Below are 27,050 nucleotides of genomic sequence, written 5' to 3'. Positions count from 1 at the left end.
GTAGCTCAGATCCTCCAACCCTGGCAATATCCTTGTAAATCTTTTCTGAACACTTTCAAGTTTCACAACATCTTTCCGATAGGAAGGAGACCAGAATTGCACGCAATATTCCAACAGTGGCCTAGCCAATGTCCTGTACAGCCGCAACATGACCTCCCAACTCCTGTACTCAATACTCTGACCAATAAAGGAAAGCATACCAAATGCCTTCTTCACTATCCTATATACCTGCGACTCCACTTTCAAGGAGCTATCAACCTGCACTCCAAGGTCTCTTTGTTCAGCAACACTCCCTAGGACCTTACCATTAAGTGTATAAGTCCTGCTAAGATTTGCTTTCCCAAAATACAGCACCTCGCATTTATCTGAATTAAACTCCATCTGCCACTTCTCAGCTCATTGGCCCATCTGGTCCAGATCCTGTTGTAATCGGAGGTAACCCTCTTCGCTGTCCACTACACCGCCAGTTTTGGTGTCATCTGCAAACTTACTAACAGTACCTCTTATGCTCGCATCCAAATCATTTATGTAAATGACAAGAAGTAGAAGGCCCAGCACCGATCCTTGTGGCACTCCACTGGTCACAGGTCTCCAGTCTGAAAAACAACCCTCCACCACCATCCTCTGTCTTCTACCTTTGAGCCAGTTCTGTATCCAAATGGCCAGTTCTCCCTGTATTCCTTGAGATCTAACCTTGCTAACCAGTCTCCCATGGAGAACCTTGTCGAACGCCTTACTGAAGTCCATATAGATCACATCTACTGCTTTGCCCTCATCAATCTTCTTTGCAGGATTTTAAAAAAAAGTGAGGGTAAAAAGCACAAGGATGTTTTAAAAAACAGAGGGTAAAAAGCACAAGGATGTTAAATAAAAACGGTAGAAAGCACAAGGATTCTAAAAAAACAGTGAGGGGGAAAAGCACAAGATTTAAAACAAAAGTAAGGGTAAAAAGCATAAAGATTTTTCAAAAAAGGTTAAAAAGCATAAGGATTTTAAAAAAGTGAGGGTAAAAAGCACAAGGATGTTAAATAAAACAGTGAGGGTAAAAAGCACAAGGATTTTAAAAAGAACAGTGGGTAAAAAGCACAAGGATTTTTTAAAAAGTGAGGGTTACAAGCACAAGGATTTCAAAAATTGAGGACAAAAAGCACAAGGATTGAAATAAACAGTGTGGGTAAAAAACACTAGGATTTTAAAAGAACTGTGGGTAAAAAGCACAAGGAATTTTTTTTTTAAAAGTGAGGGTAAAAAGCACAAGGACTTTAAAAATGTGAGGGTAAAAAGCACAAGGATTGTAAATAAAACAGTGAGGGTAAAAAGCACAACGATTGTAAACAAAACAGGAAAGGCAAAAAGAACAAGGATTTTTTTAAAAAGGGTAAAAGGCACAAGGATTTTTAAAAAACAGTGAGGGTAAAACGCACAAGGATTTTTTAAAAAGTGAGGGTAAAAATCACAAGATTAAAAACAACTGAGGGTAAAAAGCATAAGGATTTTTCAAAAGAAGGGTAAAAGGCACAAGGATTTTTAAAAAACAGTGGGGTAAAAAGCACAACGATTTAAAGAAAACAACAGTGAGGACAAAAAGCACAAGGATGTTAAACAAATCAGTGAGGATAAAAAGTACAAGGATTTTCAAAAAAAATGAGGGTAAAAAGCACAATGATTTAAAAACACTGAGGGTAAAAAGCACAAGGATTTTAAAAATCAGTGAGGGTAAAAAGCACAAGGATTTTACAAACAACCGTGGGTAAAAAGCACAAGGATGTTTAAAAAACAGTGAGGGTAAAACGCACAAGGATTTTAAAAACAGTGAGGGTAAAACCCACAAGGATTGTAAATAAAACAGTAAAGGCAAAAAGAACAAGGATGTTTAAAAAAGGGTAAAAGGCACAAGGACTTTTAAAAAACAGTGAGGGTAAAATGCACAAGGATTTTTTAAAAAGTGAGGGTAAAAATCACAAGATTAAAAACAACAGTGCGGGTAAAAAGCATAAGGTTTTTTTAAAATGGAGGTAAAACGCACGAGGATTTTACAAAGAACTGTGGGCAAAAAGCGCAAGAATTTTTTAAAACACTGAGGGTAAAAAGCACTAGGATTTAAAATAAACTGAGGGTAAAAAGCACAAGGATGTTTAAAAAACTGAGAATAAAAAGCACAGTGATTTTAAAAGAACCAAGGGTAAAAAGCACAAGGCTTTTTTTAAAAAGGTAAAAAGCACAAAAGTCTTTTTGGAGAAAGTGAGGTCTGCAGATGCTGGAGATCAAAGTTGAAACTTTGGTCGGAGGAGGAGCGTCTTATCTTCCGACTGGGAACCCTCCAACCGCAGGGGATGAACTTGGACTTCACCAGTTTCTTCATCCCCCCTCCCCCCACCTTGTCTCAGCCGGATCCTTCCAGCCCGGCACCGCCTTCCTGACCTGCAGTCTTCTTCTTGACCTCTCCGCCTCCACCCTACTCCGACCTATCACCCTCACCTTGACCTCTTTCCACCTATCACATTTCCAACTCCCCTCCTCCAAGTCCCTCCTCCCTACCTTTTATCTTCTCCTGCTGAACACTCTCTGCTCATTCCTGAAGAAGGGCCTGTGCCCGAAACGTCGAATCTCCTGTTCCCTGGATGCTGCCTGACCTGCTGTGCTGTTCCAGCAATAAAGTTTCAACAAAAGTCTTTTTATAAAGTGAGGCTAAAAAGCACAAAGATTTTTTTTTAAAAAAGAGGGTAAAATGCACAAGGATTTTAAAAACCAGCGAGGGTAAAAAGCACAAGGATTTTCAAAAACAGTGAGGGCAAAAAGCACAAGGATTTTTTTAAAAAGGGTAAGATGCACAAGGATTTTTTAAAAACCGAAGGTTAAAAGCACAAGGATTTTTTTTTAAAAACTGAGGGTAAAAAGCGCAAGGATGTTAAATAACAGTGAGGGTAAAAAGCACAAGGACATTTTAAAAAAGCGAGGGTAAAAAGCACAAGGTCTTTAAACAAAGCATTGAGGATAAAAAGCACGAGGATTTTTTAAAAAGTGAGGGTCAAAAGCACAAGGATTTTTCAAAATAGGGTAAAAAGCACAAGGATTTAAATAAACAGTGTGGGTATAAAGCACTAGGATTTAAATAAACAGTGTGGGTAAAAAGCACTAGGATTTTAAAAACAAAACAGTGAGGGCAAAAAGCACAAGGATTTTAAACAAAGCAATGAGGATAAATAAACACCAGGATTTTAAAAATAACAGGGAGGGCAAAAAGCACAAGGATTTTTAAAAAAAACAGGGTAAAAAGCACAAGGATTTTAAAAAGGACCGTGGGTAAAAAGCACAAGGATTTATTAAAAAGTGAGGGTTACAAGCACTAGGATTTCAAAAAAAGGGTAAAAAGCACAAGGATTTTAAAAACCACTGAGGGTCAAAAGCACAGGGATTTTTTTAAGAAGTGAGGGTAAAAAGCACAAGGACTTTAAACAAAGCAGTGAGGGTAAAAAAACACAAGGATTTTTCAAAATAGGGTAAAAAGCACAAGGATTTTTTTTTAAAAAGAGAGAGTAAAAAGCAGAAGGATTTGAAAAGAACCGAGGGTAAAAACACAAGGATTTTTTAAAAACCAAGGGTTAAAAGCACAAGAATTTTTTAAAGAAGTGAGGGTAAACAGCACAAGGACTTTACAAAAAACTGTGGGTAAAAAGCACAAGGATTTAAAATAAACTGAGGGTAAAAGGCACAAGGATGTTTAATAAACAGTGAGGGTAAAACGCACAAGGATTTGAAAAACAGTGAGGGCAAAGAGCACAAGGATTTTTCAAAAAAAGGGTAAAATGCACAAAGATTTTTTAAAAATTGAGGGTAAAAATCACAAGATTTAAAACAACAGTGAGGGATAAAGCATAAGGATTTTTCAAAAAAGGTTAAATAGCACAACGATTTTTAAAAATGTGAGGGCAAAAAGCACAAGGATTTTTTTAAAAAGTGAGGGTAAAACGCACAAGGATTTTAAAAAGAACCGTGGGTAAAAAGCACAAGGATTTTTTTTTAAATCTGAGGGTAAAAAGTACAAGGATGTTAAATAACAGTGAGGGTAAAAAGCACAAGGACATTTTTAAAAAGCGAGGGTAACAAGCACAAGGACTTTAAACAAAGCAGTGAGGATAAAAAGCACCAGGATTTTTAAAAACAGTGAGGGTAAAAAGCACAAGGATTTTAAACAAAGCAGTGAGGATAAAAAGCACCAGGATTTTTAAAAACAGTGAGGGTAAAAAGCACAAGGACTTTAAACAAAGCAGTGAGGATAAAAAGCACCAGGATTTTTAAAAACAGTGAGGGTAAAAAGCACAAGGACATTTTTAAAAAGCGAGGGTAACAAGCACAAGGACTTTAAACAAAGCAGTGAGGATAAAAAGCACCAGGATTTTTAAAAACAGTGAGGGTAAAAAGCACAAGGATTTTAAACAAAGCAGTGAGGATAAATAAACACCAGGATTTTAAAAAGAACCGTGGTTAAAAAGCACAAGGAGTTTTTAAAAAGTGAAGGTTACAAGCACAAGGATTTCAAAAAGTGAGGGTAAAAAGAACAAGGATTTTCAAAAAAGGGTAAAAAGCACAATGATTTAAAAACACTGAGGGTAAAAAGCACGATTTAAAAACACTGAGGGCAAACGGCACAAGGACTTTTCAAAAAAGAGTAAAAAGCACAAGGAGTTTTTAAAAAGTGAGGGTAAAAAGCACAAGGATTTTAAAAACAAAGCAGCGAGGGCAAAAAGCACGAGGATTTTAAAAAGAACCGTGGGGAAAAAGCACAAGGATGTTTCAAAAAAAGTGAGGTTAAAACCTACAAGGATTTTAAAAACCATTGAGGGTAAAAAGCACAGGGATTTTTTTAAAAAGTGAGGGCAAAAAACACAAGGACTTTAAACAGAGCAGTGAGGGTAAAAAGCACAAAGATTTAAAATAAACTGAGGGTAAAAAGCACAAGGATGTTTAAAAAACAGTGAGGGTAAAATGCACAAGGATTTTAAAAACTAGTGAAGGTAAAAAGCACAAGGATTTTAAACAAAGCAGTGAGGATATAAAGCACCAGAGTCATAGAGATGTACAGCATGGAAACAGACCCTTCGGTCCAACCCGTCCATGCCGAGCAGATATCCCAACCCAATCTAGTCCCAGCTGCCAGAGCCCGGGCCATATCCCTCCAAACCCTTCCTATTCATATACCCATCCAAATGCCTCTTAAATGTTGCAATTGTATCAGCCTCCACAACATCCTCTGGCAGCTCATTCCATACACGTACCACCCGCTGCGTGAAAACGTTGCCCCTTAGGTCTCTTTTATATCTTTTCCCTCTCACCCTAAAACTATGCCCTCTAGTTCTGGACTCCCCAACCACAGGGAAAAGACTTTGTCTATTTATCCTATCCAAGCCCCTCATAATTTTGTAAACCTCTATAAGGTCACCCCTCGGACTCCGACGCTCCAGGGAAAACAGCACCAACCTGTTCAGCCTCTCCCTGTAGCTCAGATCCTCCAACCCTGGCAACATCCTTGTAAATCTTTTCTGAACACATTCAAGTTTCACAACATCTTTCCGATAGGAAGGAGACCAGAATTGCACGCAATATTCCAACAGTGGCCTAGCCAATGCCCTGTACAGCCGCAACATGACCTCCCAACTCCTGTACTCAATACTCTGACCAATAAAGGAAAGCATACCAAACGCCTTCTTCACTATCCTATCTACCTGCGACTCCACTTTCAAGGAGCTATCAACCTGCACTCCAAGGTCTCTTTGTTCAGCAACACTCCCTAGGACCTTACTGTTAAGTGTATAAGTCCTGCCAAGATTTGCTTTCCCAAAATGCAGCACCTCGCATTTATCTGAATTAAACTCCATCTGCCACTTCTCAGCCCATTGGCCCATCTGGTCCAGATCCTGTTGTAATCTGAGGTAATCCTCTTTGTTGTCCACTCCACCTCCAGTTTTGGTGTCATCTGCAAACTTACTAACTGTTGAAACTTTATTGCTGGAACAGCACAGCAGGTCAGGCAGCATCCAGGGAACAGGAGATTCGACGTTTCGGGCACAGGCCCTTCTTCAGGAATGAGCAGAGAGTGTTCAGCAGGAGAAGATAAAAGGTAGGGAGGAGGGACTTGGAGGAGGGGCGTTGGAAATGTGATAGGTGGAAAGAGGTCAAGGTGAGGGTGATAGGTCGGAGTAGGATGGAGGCGGAAAGGTCAAGAAGGAGACTGCAGGTCAGGAAGGCGGTGCCGGGCTGGAGGGATTCGGCTGAGACAAGGTGGGGGGAGGGGGGATGAAGAAACTGGTGAAGTCCAAGTTCATCCCCTGTGGTTGGAGGGTTCCCAGTCGGAAGATAAGACGCTCCTCCTCCGACCGTCGCGTTGTTGTGGTTTGGCGGTGGATGAGTCCAATGACCTGCATATCCTCGGTGGAGTGGGAGGGGGAGTTGAAATGCTGTGCTACAGGGTGGTTGGGTTGGTTCGTCCGGGTGGCCCAGAGGTGCTCTCTGAATCGCTCCACAAGTAGGCAGCCTGTCTCCCCAATATAGAGGAGGCCACACCGGCTGCAGCGGATGCAGTAGATGATGTGGGTGGAGGTGCAGGTGAATCTGTGGCGGATATGGAAGTTTCCTTTGGGGCCTTGGAGAGAAGTGAGGGGGGAGGTGTGGGTGCAAGTGTTGCACCTCCTGCGGTTGCAAGGGAAGGTGCCGGGAGTGGAGGTTGGGTCGGTGGGGGGTGTGGATCTGACAAGGGAGTCGCGGAGGGAGTGGTCTCTACGGAAAGCTGATAGGGGAGGGGAGGGAAATATATCCTTGGTGCTGGGGTCTGTTTGGAGGTGGCGGAAGTGACGGCGGATGATGCGCTGTACATGGAGATTGGTGGGGTGGTAGGTGAGGACCAGTGGGGTTCTGTCCTGGTGGCGGTTGGAGGGGCGGGGCTCAAGGGCGGAGGAGCGGGAAGTGGAGGAGATGCGGTGGAGGGCACCGTCGACCACGTCGGGGGGGGAAATTGCGGTCCTTGAAGAAGGAGGCCATCTGTGTTGTACGTATTTTGAACTGGTCCTCCTGGGAGCAGATGCGGCGGAGACGAAGGAATTGGGAGAATGGGATGGCGTTTTTACAGGGGGCAGGATGGGAGGAGGTGTAGTCCAGGTAGCTGTGGGAGTCGGTTGGTTTGTAGTAGATGGCCGTGTTGATTCGGTCGCCTGAGATAGAAACAGAAAGGTCTAGGAAGGGGAGGGAGGAGTCCGAGACTGTCCAGGTGAATTTGAGGTCGGGGTGGAAGGTGTTAGTGTAGTGGATGAACTGTTCAACCTCCTCGTGGGAGCACGAGGTAGCGCCGATACAGTCATCAATGTAGCAAAGGAAAAGATGGGGGGTGGGGCCAGTGTAGTTGCGGAAGATGGATTGTTCCACATACCCTACGAAGAGGCAGGCAGAGCTGGGGCCCATGCGGGTGCCCATGGCTACTCCTTTTATTTGGAGAAAGTGGGAGGATTGGAAAGAATTTCTTTCCAGTTCAAAATACGTACAACACAGATGGCCTCCTTCTTCAAGGACCGCAATTTCCCCCCCGACGTGGTCGACGGTGCCCTCCACCGCATCTCCTCCACTTCCCGCTCCTCCGCCCTTGAGCCCCGCCCCTCCAACCGCCACCAGGACAGAACCCCACTGGTCCTCACCTACCACCCCACCAATCTCCATGTACAGCGCATCATCCGCCGTCACTTCCGCCACCTCCAAACAGACCCCAGCACCAAGGATATATTTCCCTCCCCTCCCCTATCAGCTTTCCGTAGAGACCACTCCCTCCGCGACTCCCTTGTCAGATCCACACCCCCCACCGACCCAACCTCCACTCCCGGCACCTTCCCTTGCAACCGCAGGAGGTGCAACACTTGCACCCACACCTCCCCCCTCACTTCTCTCCAAGGCCCCAAAGGAAACTTCCATATCCGCCACAGATTCACCTGCACCTCCACCCACATCATCTACTGCATCCGCTGCAGCCGGTGTGGCCTCCTCTATATTGGGGAGACAGGCTGCCTACTTGCGGAGCGATTCAGAGAGCACCTCTGGGCCACCCGGACGAACCAACCCAACCACCCTGTAGCACAGCATTTCAACTCCCCCTCCCACTCCACCGAGGATATGCAGGTCATTGGACTCATCCACCGCCAAACCACAACAACGCGACGGTCGGAGGAGGAGCGTCTTATCTTCCGACTGGGAACCCTCCAACCACAGGGGATGAACTTGGACTTCACCAGTTTCTTCATCCCCCCTCCCCCCACCTTGTCTCAGCCGAATCCCTCCAGCCCGGAACCGCCTTCCTGACCTGCAGTCTCCTTCTTGACCTTTCCGCCTCCATCCTACTCCGACCTATCACCCTCACCTTGACCTCTTTCCACCTATCACATTTCCAACGCCCCTCCTCCAAGTCCCTCCTCCCTACCTTTTATCTTCTCCTGCTGAACACTCTCTGCTCATTCCTGAAGAAGGGCCTGTGCCCGAAACGTCGAATCTCCTGTTCCCTGGATGCTGCCTGACCTGCTGTGCTGTTCCAGCAATAAAGTTTCAACTTTGATCTCCAGCATCTGCAGACCTCACTTTCTCCTCGAACTTACTAACTGTACCTCTTATGCTCGCATCCAAATCATTTATGTAAATGACAAGAAGTAGAGGGCCCAGGACCGATCCTTGTGGCACTCCACTGGTCACAAGCCTCCAGTCTGAAAAACAACCCTCCACCACAACCCTCTGTCTTCTACCTTTGAGCCAGTTCTGTATCCAAATGGCTAGGTCTCCCTGTATTCCATGAAATCTAACCTTACTAACCAGTCTCCTGCGGGGAACCTTGTTGAATGCCTTACTGAAGGCCATATAGATCACATCTACTGCTCTGCCCTCATCAACCTTCTTTGCAGGATTTTAAAAAAAAGCAGTGAGGGCAAAAAGCACTAGGATTTTAAAAAGAACCGTGGGTAAAAAGCACAAGGATGTTTTAAAAAACTGAGGGTAAAAAGCACAAGGATGTTAAATAAAAACAGGGTAGAAAGCACAAGGATTCTAAAAAAAGTGAGAGGGAAAAGCACAAGATTTAAAACAACAGTGAGGGTAAAAAGCATAAAGATTTTTCAAAAAAGGTTAAAAAGCACAAGGATTTTAAAAAAGTGAGGGTAAAAAGCACAAGGATGTTAAATAAAACAGTGAGGGTAAAAAGCAGAAGGATTTAAAAACAGAGGGTAAAAAGCACAAGGATTTAAAAAGAGGGTAAAAAGCACAATGATTTTTCAAAAAAAGGGTAAAAAGCACAAGGATTTTAAAAAAGTGAGGGTAAAAAGCACAAGGATTTTAAAAGAACAAAAGCTAAAAAGCACAAGTATTTTAAAAACAAAACGGAGCGCAAATAGCACAAGGATTTAAATAAACTGTGGGTAAAAAGCACTAGGATTTTAAAAGAAGAGGGTAAAAAGCACAAGGATTTTAAAAACAAAACAGTGAGAGCAAAAAGCACAAAGATTTTAAACAAAGCAGTGAGGATAAAAAAAAATAGGATTTTTTAAAAAAGGGAGGGCATAAAGCACAAGGATTTTAAAAAGAACCATGGGTAAAAAGCACAAGGATTTTTAAAAAACTGAGGGTGAAAAGCACAAGGATTTTAAAGATAAAACACTGAGGGCAAAAAGTACAAGGGTTTTAAACAAGGCAGTGGGGATAAAAGGCACCAGGTTTTTAAAAAAAAGTGAGGGTAAAAAGCACAAGGATTTTTTAAAAAGGGGTAAAACACACAAGGATTTTATAAAATGTGAGGGTAAAAAGCACAAGGATTTTTTAAAAAGGGGTAAAACGCACAAGGATTTTAAAAAAACAGTGAGGGGAAAAAGCACAAGGATTGAAAGAAACAGTGAGGGTAAAAAGGACAAGCACCAGTAAAATCAGATGGCAAGTCAGTGTAAAATGTCAATTTGAGTGGATTGGCCGCACATTCCTTCCCCCACAACCTGCCTCACCTTTCACCTCCCGGGCCCAGTACCTTCCAGGTTGCCCCAGAGTTGACACAGGGGCCGCCTCCACCACCCAGGCGGCCGACGAGTTCCCAAGCAGGCCCTGAACCCCATCCGCCTCCAGAATACTCACCGGCTCCTGTACAGCCGGGCGACGTGGCCATTTCACAGCAGCTGCACCAGGAAGGCGGCGGTGCCCAGTGACGGGACTCTGCCCCGCGCCGCACAGCACCATTTTCCCAACGGCCGCTTCCCCGCTCGAGCGGCTTCGCCCCCGCGTGACCTCAGCTCAGGGGAGCCTTACCGTCACCAAGCAACAGCCACCTCGCGCTACAGCTGCTCATTCACAAAAAACCCTAAACTCTCCTGTAGGGGGGCACTGCCAAATTTTGAGAAACCCTGCCTAAATTGTGAAAGCTCACGGCTCAATGTAAAGAGATATTCCGACATATAATGAAACATCGTCATATCTAAAGGGAGAAATCTGCATTTTAAAGGGACATATTAACGGGCTATTTCTGCAAATAAAGAGATTTAATGGACAAGAGCTTGTAGGACCACAGTTAAAACGCTTTTAATAACCGTTTTTTATTTCCCTGCCTTCCCAGGATACAGAATTTCTCCACCCAGAAAAACTCTGGTGCCCTGACAAAAATCCAGCAGGAAGATGATTATGGAGCTATCAGTAAAAATGTTTCATTTGGGTAACCAACGTTATTAATGGAAGGACATATCTCAAGGTTACAGTTCGATTTGTCCTTTCAATATTCCTTGATATTGAGATGTTCAATTTGTAGTGTTCAATTATGATCCACTAAAAGCAGTATCCAGTCTCATCTGACTGCAGAACTAACTCAATTGACTGAACAACCGAAACAACTTTTCTTTCTGCTCTTTAGATGTGAAATCCTCGCTCCCCCTCTGTTGACCCAAAGGATTACCAAGGCTGGAAGTACCACTCTCAAAATACGATTGCTGACCTACAGTTTTCTTGTGCTGCTGAATGTAAGGATTTAAAAGCTTATCTTTGTGCCTGATCTCGCACAAAGCACAGACTGCCTGCACAGAAGATAAATTTCACTTGGAACAGAGCAAAAATAACAACTGTTACCAGTCTCACAACTCATGTGTTTCCCCTGGACAAAGTTAAAAATCACACAACACTAGGTTATTGTCCAACAGGTTTATTTGGAAACACTAGCTTTCAGAGCGCCGTTCCTTCATCGGGTAGTCTTGGAGAACAAGATCATGATCACGGAATGTATAGCAAAGGAGTCCAGTGTCATGAAAATGTGATACTTTAAATAATTTTAGATTAAATCTTTCATCTTTTAGAATGGGTTTCTCGTCTTTCGTATATTAACCCCAGAAGTAACAATAGGTGTGAATTCTGTCTGTGTCCCAATGTTGAGTCAGACTGACATTCTTCTTAGAAAAGCTCTGCATTTCAATAACATTCTAGAGACGGTAATTTATGAATTAAGGATTGATGTGCTAAATTACTCATAATGCTCAGGGATATGCAAATTAAGATGGATTAGAGTCACAGCGATGTGCAGCATGGAAACACAGCCTTCAGTCCAACCAGGTAAAAACAATGACTGCAGATGCTGGAAACCAGATTCTGGATTAGTGGTGCTGGAAGAGCATATCAGTTCAGGCAGCGTCCGAAGAACAGTAAAATTGACGTTTCGGGTAAAAGCCCTTCATCAGGAATAAAGGCGGACAGCCTAAGCTAGAAGAGGGTGGGGATGGGTAGAAAGTAGCATAGAGTACAATAGGTGAGTGGGGGAGGGGATGAAGGTGATAAGTCGGGGGTGGGGGGAGTGGATAGGTGGAAAAGAAGATAGGCAGGTAGGACAAGTCACGGGGACAGTACAGAGTTTGGGACTGGGGTGAGGTGGGGTAAGGGGAAATTAGGAAGTCCACATTGATGCCCTGGGGTTGAAGTGTTCTGAGGTGGAAGATGAGGCGTTCTTCCTCCAGGCGTCTGATGGTGAGGGAGTGGCGGTGAAGGAGGCCCAGGACCTCCACGTCCTCAGCAGAGTGGAGGAGGAGTTGAAATGTTGGGCCACAAGGCAGTTGGGTTGATTAGTGCGGGTATCCCGGAGATGTTCCCTAAAGCGCTCTGGTAGGAGGCGCCCAGTCTCTCCAGTGTAGAGGAAAGCACATCGGGAGCAACGGATGCAATAAATGATATTAGTGGATGTGCAGGTAAAACTTGGATGGATGGGGAAGGCTCCTTTAGGGCTGGATGGAGGTGTAGAGGGATTGGATATCCATGGTGAAGATGAGTCGTTGGGGGCCGGGGAAACGGAAGTCTTGGAGGGGGTGGAGGGCATGGGTTGTGTCCCGAATTTATGTGGGGAGTTCCTGGACTAGGGGGGATAGGACAGTGTTGAGGTAGGTAGAGATGAGTTCAGTGGGGCAGGAGCATGCTGAGACAATGGGTCGGCCAGGGTGGTCAGGCATGTGGATCTTGGGAAGGAGGTAGAACCGGGCAGTGCGGGGTTCCCGGACTATGAGGTTGGAAGCTCTGGGTGGGAGATTTCCTAAGGTGATGAGGTTCTGTATGGTCTGGGAGATGAGGGTTTGGTGATGGGGAGTGGGGTCATGGTCGAGGGGGTGGTAGGAAGAGGTGTCCTCGAGTTGGCGTTTGGCTTCAACGGTGTAGAGGTCAGTGCACCAGACTACAACTGCGCCCCCTTTATCTGCTGGCTTGATGGTGAGGTTGGGATTGGAGCAGAGGGGTGGCGTTGTGAGGGTGAGAGGTTGGAGTGGGTGTCCATGCCGAGCAGATATCCCAAACCAATCTAGTCCCACCTGCCAGCACCTGGCCCATTTCCCTCCAAAACCTTCCGATTCAAATACTCATCTAAATTAGTCTTAAATGTTGCAATTGTACCAGCCTCCACCATTTCCTCTGGCAGCTCATTCCATATAAAACCACTCTCTGCGTGAAAAAGTTGCACCGTAGGTCTCTTTTATACCTTTCACCTCTCACCCTAAACCTATGCCCTCTAGTTCTGGACTCCCCAACCCCAGGGAAAAGACTTTGCCTATTTACTCTATTCATGCCCCTCATAATTTTGTAAACCTCTATAAGGTCATCACTCAGCCTCCGACGCTCCAGAGAAAACAATCCCAGCCTCTTCAGCCTCTCCCTGTAGCTCAAATCTTCCAACCCTGGCAACATCTTTGTCAATCTTTTCTGAACCGTTTCAAGTTTCACAACATCTTTCCAATAGGAAGGAGACCAGAATTGCACGCAATATTCCAACAGTGGTCTAACCACTGTCCTGTACAGCTACAATATGACCTCCCAACTCCTGTACACAACACTCTTGACCAATAAAGGAAAGCATTCCAAACGCCTTCTTCACTATCCTATCTATCTGCGACTCACTTTCAAGGAGCTATCAACCTGCACTCCAAGGTCTCTTTGTTCAGCAACACTCCCTCGGACTTTACCATTAAGTGTACAAGTCCTGCTAAGATTTGTTTTCCCAAAATGCAGCACCTCGCATTTTTCTGAATTAAACTCCATCTGCCACTTCTCAGCCCATTGGCCCATCTGGTCCAGATCCTGTTGTAATCTGAGGTAACCCACTTCGCTGTCCACTACACCTCCAATTTTGGTGTCATCTGCAAACTTACAAACTGTACCTCTTATACTCGCATCCAAATTCGATTATGTACATGACAAAAAGTAGAGGGCCCAGCACCAATCCTTGTGGCACTCCGCTGGTCACAGGCCTCCAGTCTGAAAAACAACTCTCCACCACCATCACCCTCTGTCTTCTATCTTCGAGCCAGTAGTATCCAAATAGATAGTTCTCCCTGTATTCCGTGAGATCTGACCTTGCTAATCAGTCTCCCATGATGAACCTTGTCTAACACCTTACTGAAGGCCATATAGATCACATCTACTGCTCTGCCCTCACCAATCCACTTTGTTACTTCCTCAAAAAACTCAATCAAGTTTGTCAGACACTATTTCCCACGCACAAAGCCATGTTGACTATCCCTAATCAGTCCTTGCCTTTCCAAATACATGTACATCCAGTCCTTCAGGATTCCCTCCAATAACCTGCCCACCACCGACATCTGGCTCACTGGTCTACAGTTCCCTGGCTTATCCTTACCACCCTTCTTAAACAGTGGCACCACGTTGGCACCTTACCTGTGACTATCGATGATACAAATATCTCAGCAAGAGGCCCAGCAATCAATTCTCTATCTTCCCACACTCGGGTATGCCTGATCAAGTCCTGGGGATTTATCCACCTTTACCCGTTTCAAGCACTTCAGCACTTCCTCCTGTGTAATATGGACATTTTGCAAGATGTCACCATCTATCTCCCTACAATCTATATCTTCCATATCCTTTTCCACAGAAAATTCTGATGCAAAATACTCATTTATATCTCCCCATTTTCTGCAGCTCCACATAAAGGCCACCTTGCTGATCTTTAAGGGGCCCTATTCTCTTCCTAGGTACTGTTTTGTCCTTTATGTATTTGTAAAATCTCTTTGGATTCTCCTTAATTCTATTTGCCAAAGCTATCTCATGTCCCCTTTTTGCCCTCCTGATTTCCCTCTTAAGCATACTCCTACTTCCTTTATACTCTTCAAAGGATTCACTCAATCTATCCTGTGCATATGCTTCCTTCTTTTTCTTAACCAAACCCTCAATTTCTTTAGTCATCCAAAACAATGCAACAGCAAATGAAACAGTAATTGCTGCTCCTGCAATTCAAGGAAATCACCTCCAGCACCTAAAATACTTCAAAAAAAAAAGGAGCAGCTGTTACAGCCAGAAATTTATTTTTTTCCCTCATGGGAAATATGGAGTAAGGGGGGTGGGTATGGGTGGGATGCTTTTCAGAGGGCTAGTGTGGAAGAGATGGGCGGAATATTCTGCTTCCACGTCATAGAGTTACAGAGATGTACAGCATGCAAACAGACCCTTCGGTCCAACCAGCCCATGAAGGAGCATTTTATCTGCATTTATCCTGCCAAGCCCCTTTCAGAATTCTATTAGTTTCAATAAGATCACTTCTTCCAACTCCTCCATGCTGAACAGGACTCCCAAACTAAACTAGTCCCACTTGCCTGCATTTGGCCCATTTCCTTCTAAACCTTTCTATTCATCTACCCATCCAAATGGCATTTAAATGTTGTAACTGTACTTGCATCTACCACTTCCTCAGCAAGCTCATTCCACAGGCAAACCATCCTCTGACAAAACGTTGCCCCTCAGGGTCCTGTTAAGTCTCTCTCCTCTCACCTTAAAAAAAAAAGGCCCCTTAGTTTCGAGCTCCCCTACGCCAAGTAAGAGCCCTTTGCTATACCCACCCTATATCCCTCCAAACCCTTCCTGTTCGTATACCCACCCAGATCCAGAAAGTGTGACTCCGCTTTCAAGGCGCTGTGAACCTGCACTCCGAGGTCTCTTTGTTCAGCAACACTCCCTAGGACCTGACCATTAAGTGTATAAGTCCTGCTCAGATTAGCTTTTCCAAAATGTAGCACCTCACATTTATCTAAATTAAACTCCATCTGCCACTCCTCAGCACATTGGCTCATCTGACCAAGATCCTGTTGTAATCATAGGTAACCTTCTTCGCTGTCCACTACACAAGCAATTTTGATGTCATGTGCAAACTTACGAACGATACCTCTTAAACTCACATCCAATTCATTCATATAAATAAGGAAAAGTATTGGACCCAGCACCGATCCTTGTGGCACACCACTGGTCACAGGCCTCTAATCTGAAAAATAACCCTCCACCACCACCCTCTGTCTTCTATCTTCGAGCCAGTTCTGTATCCAAATGGCTAGTTTTTCCTTATTCCATGAGATCTAACCCATGAGATCTAACCTTGCTAACCAGTCTCCCATGGGGAACTTTGTCGAACACCTTACTGCCAGGGGGTGTGAGGTGGGGGCAGTGTAGAGTCAACCACACTGCTATGGGTCTGGAGTCACGTGTCGGCTCGACCAGGTAAAGGATGCAGCTGGGACGACTGAGTGAATCCTTTCCCACAACGGCAGTGTCCTTCCCTAAAAAGGACGTGAGTGAATCAGATAGGGGATCACTCCCACTCCCCGAAAATGGTTTCATCATAAGACACTGAACTCGATTTCTGACGAAATTCCAATTCCGCCATCTGCGACGGTGGGATTTGAATCCGGAAGTCCCAGAAACCGGGTTGAAAGTCCAGTCAATAATGGCACTTGGTGATCGCTCCTTCAATCCCCCTGCGATGGCGTGTGAACTTGCTGGTGGCTCCGCAGGTGGGAGGAGTGGGTGAATCCCTTCCCGCATTGAGAGCAGGTGAACAGCCTCTTCCCCGTGTGGACCCGCTGGTGTCTCAGCAGAGAGGAAGTATCGCTGAAGGCCTTCCCGCACTCAGGGCAGCGGAAGGGCCTTTCCCCCGTGTGGACCCGCCGATGCCTCAGCAGGGTGGAGGAATCGCTGAAGGCCTTTCCACACTCGGGGCAGCTGAAGGGCCTCTCCCCTGTGTGGATCCGCCGGTGCTTCTGCCTGTCGGAGGAATTGCTGAAGGCCTTCCCACACTCAGGGCAGCTGAAGGGCCTTTCCCCCGTGTGGACGCGCCGATGGGTCCGCAGGGCTGAGGTATTGCTGAAGGACTTCCCACACTCGGGGCAGCTGAAGGGCCGCTCCCCCGTGTGGACCCGCTGGTGCTTCAGCAGGTTGGAGGAATTGCTGAAGGTCTTCCCACACTCGGGGCAGCTGAAGGGCCTCTCGCCGGTGTGGACTCGCCGATGCTTCAGCAAATTGGAGGAATTATTGAAGGCCTTCCCACACTCTGGGCAGCTGAAGGGCCTCTCCCCAGTGTGGATCCGCCGGTGGGTCAGCAGGGCGAAGGCCTGGGTAAAGCCCTTCCCGCACTCAGGACAGCTGAAGGGCCTCTCTTCTGTGTGGACCCGCTGGTGCCTCAGCAGGTTGGGGGAATTGCTGAAAGCCTTCCTGCACACGGGGCAGCTGAAGGGCCTCTCCCTCGTGTGGACCTGCTGGTGCCTCAGCAGGTTGGGGGAATTGCTGAAAGCCTTCCTGCACACGGGGCAGCTGAAGGGCCTCTCCCCAGTGTGGATCCACTGGTGTCTCAGGAGGGCAGAGGAATTGCTGAAGGCCTTCCCACACACAGGGCAGATGAAGGGTCTCTCCCCGGTGTGGACTCGCTTGTGGGTCAGCAATGCAGAGGAATTGCTGAAGGCCGTCCTGCAGATGGGGCAGCTGAAGGGCCTCTCCCCGGTGTGGACCCGCCGGTGGGTCAGCAGGGCGGAGGAATTGCTGAAGGCCTTCCCACAGATGGGGCAGGAGAATGGCCTCTCCCCGGTGTGACTGCGCCAATGAGTCTCCAGGGCAGACGGAACACGGAAGCCTTTCCCACAGTCACCACATTTCCATGGTTTCTCCAAATGGCAGGATTCCTCAGGTTTCTGCATGGCCAAAGTTTCAGCCGCACATAAATGCGTGTGGAGCCCCTCCCTGCTGTGAGTTCCTCTTTCCAGGCCGTATATCTGTTACACACTCCACACTTAGTACGCTGCAACAGTAGGGTCTCTCTCATCCAGTCCCACTGATGACAAAACCGTACTCAAACTGGAGCCAAGAAGCTTTGCTCCTTCTCACAGAATCATAGTTGAAAATTGTTGCGATCCCAATGGCTTGAGTGACTGTCAGACATTGACGTCAAAGTGAGGACTGCAGACGCTGCAGAGTCAGTCGAAAAATACGGCGCTGGAAAAGCACAGCGGGTCAGGCAGCATTCTACGAGCAGCAGTGTCAACGTTTCGGGCATAAGCCCTTCATCTGTTCATTTTAAAACTTCCGTCTTCAAATCTTCAAATAGTCTGTAAAAAGAGATTGCAAAAGTCATCACTGTCAGTGCAGGGGAGAAATTCAGAACCAGCAATTCTACTTTCTGCAGAATATTCTTTTCTTTTGTTATTCCACAAAATTGAAAGCACCATTCCTCTCTCCCTCTCTGTTCTCACTCCGCTCTAAGTAATGCTCCCGAAGTGCTGATTCAGGATCTTACAGGGGCAGAAAAGTGAAATAGTCAAGACTGACATCTCCCTGAATTTTGGATAACTCCACCTGAAAGTTAATATCTTTCACAACACAGGTATACTACTGAGAGTGAACAGGTTTGATTTTGAGAAGCAAAACAAAGTGTGTCAACTCAGGGTGAACCTCTCACGCAGATTCTTGAGGAACAACCGGACACGAAATGGTTAACGTCCCCAGGAAGGGGAACACCGACACACTTCAGTCAAACTCTTCTACTCCCAGTAAGGGCAAACGTCCTTGAAAGCTGCTCTGAAAGTTCAGTCTTCACAACCACACGTCTGCTTTCACCGAATACGATTAGTCATACAGCATGGAAACAGACCCTTTGGCCCAACTCATCCGAGCCGACCAGATATCCTAGATTAATCTAGTCACATTTGTCATCACTTGGCCCCTATATGGGCCGGGTGCTGGCAACTGGGACAAAGTTGTATTGGCTATCTGGTCAGCATGGACGAGGTGGACTTGCTACACATCTCTATGACTCCAGTCACATTTGCCATCACTTAGCCCCTAAGTGTCTGAACCCTTCATATTCATGCACCCATACAGATGCTTAACTGTTGTAATTGTTCCAGCCGCCTCCACTTCCTCTGGTAGTTCATTCCATATATGCACCACCCTCTCTGTGAAAAAGTTGGTTCTGAGGTCCCTTTTGCATCTCCCCCCTCTGCTCTCACCCTAAACCTATTACCCTCTAGTTCTGGACTCCCCAATCCCAAGGACAAGACCTTGTCTATTTACCCTATCCATGCCCCTCATGATTTTTAAAAAGTCTGTAATGTCACCCCTCAGACTCTGGTGCGATGGGGAAAACAGTCCCACCCTATCCTTCCATCCCTCCTCACCCGGGTAATTAAGACACCTGAGTTTGCAGAGTCTGCTTCCTCCCTGGATTCATTCCAGTTGCTACAAGTAAACAGATTCCACCTCCCCTCTCTCCCCCTCCCAGGATGAAGAGTTGCCCAGAAGGAAGGCGTTTCACTCAAACCGACAGGGCCACTTCCACATTGTGACGCCATCAAGGGATCGGAGGAGAGGCAGGGTTGGGAGACGGGGCAGGAGAAAGGGGCAGGGCGAGATGCAAGGCTCGGCCGGCAGAGTATTGCACCTGCGCTGCCTTGCACAGTTTGCAGAAATCCGTTCCCTTCAGAGAATTCCCAGAGTGTGGAAGCAGACCATTCAACCCAAGGAGTTCACACCGACCTTCCGAAGGGTAACCCACCCACACACATCCCCCTACCCCTAATGCTCTATATTTATGCCCTGACTAATACAGCTAACCTGCACATCCCTTGGCACTATGTAATTAAGCATGGCCAATCCACCCCCAACCTGGACAAAGTTAAAAATCACACAAACATGGATGCGGGGGAGAAATAAGCACTCCGCTATCAGGTGGTCGTGTGGGGATAGAAGAAAAAGAAAAAAAGCCATAACACCAGGTTATAGTCCAACACGTTCATTTGGAAGCACGAGCATTTGGAGCGCTGCTCCTTCATTAGGTGGTTGCGGAGAGTAAAATCATAAAACACAGAATTTATGGAAACACATTACAGTGTCCAGCCACTGAAATGATGCATTGAACAAACATGGATTAATAAGTCTTTCATCTTTTCAAATGGGTTGCAGGTATCGTTACTATGTAATTAATTACAAGTGACTGGTAAACAAACAGAACTGCGCAGTTCGATGGTTGGCTTTAGTTTTAATGTGGGAGACAATGATAATTCTGATTTAGATGAGTGGTGTTCCTTTTTTGCGGCTCCCATTTCAAACTCCTCCTTACAGGCTGATCAGTCTTTGGAATGTACAGCTGTTTACATAATTCTCAACTTCCCATCGCTCCCCCACAGCCCACTTCTCAGTCTTCCCAGTTCAGACTTGTAAATGATCCTTCTACTTCTAACTCTCAGGCTGAGTATTAACAGCATTGAATTTTCAATCTTCACAGTTACACCCCGACCTAAAACACGTGCTACGGTAGCTACACAGTCTCTTGTTCCTCCTTTTCCTTTTCAGGATACAGATCACATTGCTTATAATACTCGCAGTCAGAAAAGATTAAGGCAGTCCAGATCTTTTAGTAAGCAATCAAACTTTTTCAAATTCCTCTTCTGAAGATACAGAAGGTGAGACACCCACATTAAGAATGTTCCCTGTAAGGGAACTACCGACCCCACAAGCTGCTGCCCCTAACGTCCATATCCGTGTTTATTGCCCATGGAAGCCCCATGAAACTATACCTATCATCAGTAATGCTCTGGTCCACCACAAGGTGCCACAGGAATTTGTCGATTTCTTAAATACTACAATTAAGGTTTATGATGGAAATGCAAAAGACCTTTGGTCTCTCTTACAGCAAATTTTTACCTGCTCTGACTGCCCATTTTATTGAACACATTAATCATGACAATTTTACTGATTTTGCCAATGCAACAGTCTAGGAAGAACAGAGGCAAGAGAAAATTCGAGCTGCTACATCTGTTGTATTGGCAAAACCTATTGACCTTGCTCATATTTTGAAAAATAAAGAGACTGCTGAGGATTTTTTGGAACGTTTTATAGAATGTTTTGAATCTTATTCTGGAGATCAAGATTGAAAATTCAATGCTGTTAATGCTCAGTGTAACTATGTTATTAAACTGTTTGCTGTCCTCTGTAGCCACAGCAGTCAAGACAAATCACTTGGAATGGGTTGAAGTCACTCCTAATCAACTCCATCATTCTATTAGAGTTCTATGGAAACAAAGTGAAGAAAAACCTCAAGTTTGTGTAAAATCAGAATTTGTTCTTCAAGAAGGATCTTCCAAGCAAACATCTGTACTTAATAATAGAGGCTCTGCAACTAGCCGAAACAACAGTCATGGGCGTGACCGAGGGTCTCCTCCCCCTCCGCCCAGAAATACGCCACGTGGTTGTTTTAATTGTAACAGTCAATATCACTGGGTTCGTGACTGCCCGACTCAAGGCTGCTCTATTTATGGCAGTACTTACCATTGGGGCACTGCTTGCCCTAAAAAGACATCAAAGGAAGAACAAAAAGGACAATTCACCAATTTTTTTCAGAATACTCCTTTTTCACAATGACCAAATCATTTTCTTTTATGTTTCCTGTCTTCTAAGCAGGAACCCACAGTCCTCCTTAAAGTAAACAACAGATGGTATCCTTTTCTAATTGACACAGGAGCTTCAATGCCTTCTGTAAAATCTGACATGGACTTGCCAATTTCAAAATGGAAGAAGAGTTTGTCTGGTCTTCAAGGAGCGAGCAAAGAATTTTCACTTTCTGAACCAGTTCTCTTATTTTCAAGGTTATTCCCTGTTTCATCGTTTTGTGATTACAAACAAAATATCATGCAACTTGATGGATGAGACTTGCTGTGCACCTTTAAAATTAAACTTGCATGCTGTCCAGCTTGATTCTGACTCATCTGAATGTCAATTGTATGTATCCACTAAACCACAATGGTGGGCACTTGATATTGATCCTCAAAACTCTGGAGATCAGATTAATCTTGCTTATGATCAAACAGGCCAAGATAAAATTCTTGAAAATTTCTTGACAGATTTAGTTGGAACCAAATTGCATGTGCAGATTTTGGCCCATGTCACCGGTCCAGAAGGAGAGGCAGATTTTGTTGAAATACCTTCTCATCTATGGAAGCAAGGGGACTTATCAGCACCTCACGTCACTCGAAAAGTCAACCCACCTCACCATGCTAAAGAACTTAGCTCTATAGTTCACTGTGCAATTACCAAAGCTTTTTGCAAGGTTTGTAGCTCAGGTTGAGGTTTAGGGTGTAGGTTTGCTCGCTGAGCTATAGGTTTGATATCCAGATGTTTCATTACCTGGCTAGGTAACATCAGTGGTGACCTCCAAGTGAAGCGAAGCTATTGTCTCCTGTTTTCTATTTATATATTTGTCCTGAATGGGGTTCCTGGGGTTTGTGGTGATGTCATTTCCTGTTCGTTTCCTGAGGGGTTGATAGATGGTATCTAGATCTATGCGTTTGATTATGGTGTTGTGGTTGGAGTGCCAGGCCTCTAGGAATTCTCTGGCATGTCTTTGCTTAGCCTGTCCCAGGATACATGTGTTGTCCCAGTCGAAATGGTGGGTTTTTTTTCCTCCGTGTGTAGGGCTACGAGAGAGAGGGTCGTGTCTTTTTGTGGCTAGCTGGTATCCGTGTATCCTGGTGGCTAACTTTCTTATTGTTTGTCCTACGTAGTGTTTGTGGCAGTCCTTGCATGGAATTTTGGAGACGACGTTGGTTTTGTCCATGATTTGTACTGGGTCTTTTAAGTTTGTTAGTTTTTGTTTGAGAGTGTTGGTGGGTTTGTGTGCTACTAGGATTACCAAAGCTGACACACATTGCTACATGCTGCAGACGATTCAAGAAGATATGACTGTTCAATATTATTTGACTCCTGCTTCCTGCAATGCTACACTTCAGCATCATGAGAGTCGGGAGAGTCCTTGATTTAGTCAGCCCAGATGTATGGAATGAGGCATCCTCTCATGTTGGACTTACAGACTGTGAACCCATCCAAGTTGCTTTAAAGCCAAATATTATTCTGCTATCCATTCGCCAGTACCCACTGAAAAAGCAAGCTTTTCCAAGCATTACTGCTTTAATTGAAGACTTTCTCTATCAAGGCATTTTATAGTCCCATGCCAATCACCTTGTACACTCCAATTATGGCTATCCCAAAGCCTGGAAAACCAAATCAATATAGGATGGTACAAGATTTAAGAGTTATCAATGCCATTGTTCAACTTCATGCCTTGATTCCAAACCCAACTCATATTTTATCAACAATACCTGCGGATGCTAAATATGTCGCTGTTGTTGATCTTCAACATGAATTTTTCTCACTGCCCCTTCAGGAGAACAGCCAGTACTTATCTGCTTTCACCTTTAATGGACAGCAGCTAACTTGGACTCGACTACCCCAGGGCTTCGTTCGTTCTCCAACACTTTTTTCTCAGATCTTACAGAAACAATTGAAATGTCTAAGCTTCCACACTAAGTAATCTTAACAAGTGGATCTATATTAGTTCAATATGTGGACAACCTCCTTGTAACCAGCACTGATGAAGAAGCAAACCAATCTGATGTCGTCCTTCTCCTCAATTACTTGAAGTACTTGGGATGTGTAGTTTCCTCACAGTTTCCATAGCACTACGCCAAGTCAAGTTCCAGGGTTTTATTATATCAGCTGATTCACAATCCCTGGAAGAGAGCTGCGTCACTCCCATTGTCAACTTCCCAGCCCCAACTACAGTGAGGCAGATGCGCCAATGGCTGGGTATGGTCAACTTTTGCAGACAATGGATTCCCAATGCAACTCTCCTAATTAAGAAGTTGACCCGATATACCTCCAACGAGGGGACATTCACCCTTTCCTCAGAAGCAACGCAAGCTTTTATTGAACTGAAACAAGCTTTATCACAAGCTCCAGCTCTTGGAAGATCTCTTTACGATAGACCTTTTCAATTATACTGTACCATTTTGGATGACTGCGCCTCCTCAGTGCTTACTCAACTCCATGGAGATAAACATCATCCAGATGCCTATTTTTCTACTAAGCTTGACCCTGTTGCTTTGGGACATCCCAGTTGTACTCAGATTTTAGCTGCCATTTACCTCAGTTTTACAATCGGCAGAGAACCTTACACTGCAACAAGACATCGTCATCTACAGTACACATTCAGTAATTTGCAGACGCAGCATTTGACAGCAGCCCGATAAAACTGTTGAGAGATTTATCTTTTGAATTACCCTCGACTGACTTTTAAGAATTGCACTACCATCAATCCAGCCGATTTCTTAGCTCATCCTTCTTCAACATTGTTAACTCCAGAACATGATTGTTTTCTCCTCATTAATGAGGATGTCCACGTTTGGCCAGATTTCTCTGACGTGCCAATCTCCAATCCTGATAGCAATATGTTCACTGATAGAAGTTCCCTTATCAACCACACAGGAACTCACCTTTCAGGTTATGCTATAGTTGATGACTACGGCTCTATCTTAGAGACAGCTGCCTTTGATAGCCCTTTTTCAGCTCACCAAGCCGAACATTTGCTTGTTCTAGGGACAGGACTCCACACTAATATTTATACGGATTCCCGATACGCTTTTGTCTTGTACATGATTTTGGGCAACTTTGGAGTAACAGGGGATTCTTAACATCTGGTACTCCCATTTCACACTGACAGTTAGTATCAGACCTTTTAACAGCGCTCTTGCTCCGAAAACAGGTATCTGTTATAAAGTGTACTGCTCATGGAAAAAGCCAAAAAGCCAACAATGCTGCTGATATGGCTGCAAAACAAGCAGCTTGTAACCATCTAATGATTATGCCTAAAATGATGTGCCAGACTGAAAGCTCTGACAAGAATAAGTCTACCTTGAATAAACTAATGCCAACCATTCAAGATGTGGTTATCTTACAGAGGGATGCCTCTGAATCTGAAAGGCAGTTGTGGTCTAAAGCTGGCTATTATTGAAATCCTGTTACTAAACTATGGACCACTCCAGCTGGACAGATTTATACGTCTGATGAACTTGCTTTATGGGTAATTGATTGTATTCATAATGCTACTCACTGTGGTGCTCGCTCAGCATCTGACTTGCTTTTGAATACCTGGTGATATCCGTGCATACAGCAGAATGGCTCAACAAGTAAGTGATGGATGCCTCACTTGTCAGGAACACAATCCTGGAAAAGATATTCCTTGCCCGACGGGTCAGTCGCCCCTCCCTGAAGGACCTGGTTTTAGAATTAGACATAAATTGGAGACTTAGTTGAGGGGAATGATTAAGAAAGAAAAGTTTTAAAGACTATAAGTTTTGAATTATATGTAGTGTGTAAATTGAGACGATTGAAAAAAAGGTGGTTCGGGTTCCGAAACAGAAGTCTGACGGGACACCGCTCAGTGGTTCAGATTCTGAAAAGGAATGCTGACTGGCCACTGACTTTGTGATAAACAGATTTTATATTATTGCACGAGAAGGAAGAGGTCAAGAAATATCACGATATATGGTAATGGTATGAAAAACTGAGAGACTATACAAAAGGTGGTTCGAGTTCCAAAACGGAAGTCTGATGGGACACTGGTCGGTGGTTTAGATTCCGAAATGGAATGCTGATGGGACACTGACCCTATGATAAATTGGTTATAAAGGGAATGACTGAGAAGTTGTAACTTTTATTCATTAAAGGCAGATTGCCGAGAGAAAACCGTGTAGGGACTGAGTTACTTAGACGAATAGGAATATAAGTAAAATTTGTTGTTCCCAAGGACGTACATACGTAATTGAAGAAAACATAAATCAATATAAATTTGGGAAGAAAAACTTGTGTTTGGGGATAGAGTTAAAATAAATTCCACTTGTATATTTTCCTGCATTGCAGACTAATGAAACATTAAAAACTTGTCCTGAATTAAAAAGTGCAAGAGAAAAAAAGTTAGAGAGCGAGAGAGCGCGAGAAAGAGAGCGAGAGAGAAAGAGAGCGCGAGCGAGCGCGAGAGCGAAAGAGAGAGGCAGACAGAGAGAGGCAGACAGAGAGAGGCAGACAGAGAGAGACACAAAGAGCGAGAGCGAGAGGATCGACGTGGACTTGTTAGGCGAAATGGCCTGTTTTCACACTGTAGGGAATCTAATCTAAACATCCCTGGACACTAATGGGACAATTTAGCATGGCCAATCCACCCCAACCTGGACACCAGGGGTTATTAGACACAGATTCTGGATGAGTGGTGCTGGAAGAGCACAGCAGTTCCGGCAGCATCCAAGGAGCAGCGAAATCGACGTTTCGGGCAAAAGCCCTTCCTCAGGAATCAGCGATCCAAGATGATCTATTAGACACGGCCTATCTACCCTTACCTGTATATCCCTGGACACTATGGGTAATTTAGCATAGCTATTCCACCCTCACCTGCATATCCCTGGACACTCCGGGTAGGTTAGCATGGCCAATATACACTAACTAGAAAACCCTTGGGGCATGATGAGTAATTTAGCATAGCCAAACTAGCCTGACCTGCACATCGCTGGAGAGTATGGGATACGCAGCTTGGCCAAGGCTGATATTGCCACGGGCTTGGAATTCTCTCCCAGAAATGACAGTTGCTGGTGCCCCTCAGCAAGATGGCCGCCCCAAGGCAACATGGGCTTTACCCTCACAAAGATGAAGGCCGGTTGCCCGGGGCAACCCGAGAGGGCCTTCCCCCTCCCGCCCCCCGCGAAGTAAACACTGAGCCCGTGGAGGTTTTATTCGAGGCCTCAGCCCTGGCCGAGAGGTTTATAAACTCCCCAGTCTCCCTCCTCCCGCGGTTTCCGATCCTACCCTGTCTCCTCTCTCCCCGCCCCCCCCCCCCCCGGGGGATGGGGGCTGCGGGCTGCAGCGAGCGGTCTCCCCCCGGTGACCTCCCCGAGGCGTTTTCTGAAATCTGTTTCGGTCCCGAAGAAGGATGACTCGACCCGAAACGTTTCCCCTCCGCTTTCGCTCGACGCACGCTGCCCAGCTTTTCCCGTGGTTTCTCCCCTGGTGCCGCCGGCCCCCACCCTCAGTGGCACCGCCTGCGTCCCGCGACAGGCCCGACACGGCGCATACGCCAGGGGGCGGGGCAGGACGGTCGCCGCTGTCCTCCGAACACAATCCGAGACGCTGGGGGCGGGGCGATGGTTTTGAGTGAAGGTGTTTTCTTTTTTTTAAAAAAAAAGCGAGTTTTAACGTAGTTTTTTTTTAAAACAACAAGTTTTAACGTAGTTTTTTTTTTAAACTTTTCAGCCTGTTCCGAAATGCTATTCCAGACGTCTGGAAGGCTCAACCATTGGAAAACGTTCAAACACAAACAAAGGGATACTCACAAATGAATTAAAGTAGGTTAGAAAAATTACGAAAGAAACCTCGCACAAGATATT

General features: G+C 45.2%; 1 protein-coding gene and 1 long non-coding RNA gene across 2 annotated transcripts in view; both read right to left on the bottom strand.

Moving 5' to 3' along the window:
- Positions 1-10,242, bottom strand: part of LOC148136489 (uncharacterized) — a 51,061-nt gene extending 40,819 nt beyond the window's left edge. Inside the window, exon 1 of the long non-coding RNA XR_015754423.1 lies at positions 10,014-10,242. This is a non-coding gene — a long non-coding RNA (uncharacterized LOC148136489). The remainder of the gene's footprint in view (positions 1-10,013) is intronic.
- A 933-nt stretch (positions 10,243-11,175) lies between these two features.
- On the bottom strand, positions 11,176-26,611 carry LOC148136488 (uncharacterized). Its single transcript, XM_087983229.1, has 3 exons — positions 26,473-26,611; positions 24,728-24,891; positions 11,176-17,894 (listed from the first exon to the last, which is right to left on the bottom strand). The coding sequence occupies exon 3, from the start codon at positions 17,484-17,486 to the stop codon at positions 16,266-16,268; it is 1,221 nt and encodes a 406-aa protein (XP_087839355.1). The 5' UTR covers positions 17,487-17,894; positions 24,728-24,891; positions 26,473-26,611; the 3' UTR covers positions 11,176-16,265.
- Between the last annotated feature and the right edge of the window lie 439 nt (positions 26,612-27,050).

Source organism: Chiloscyllium plagiosum, unplaced genomic scaffold (assembly GCF_037043375.1).
Source record: "Chiloscyllium plagiosum isolate Xiang-an unplaced genomic scaffold, Cpla_swu_hap1 HiC_scaffold_45, whole genome shotgun sequence".
NCBI classification, from domain to species: domain Eukaryota; kingdom Metazoa; phylum Chordata; class Chondrichthyes; order Orectolobiformes; family Hemiscylliidae; genus Chiloscyllium; species Chiloscyllium plagiosum.
The sequence above is the reverse complement of the archived record's forward strand: the minus strand, read 5'-3'. Positions and strand labels throughout refer to the sequence as shown.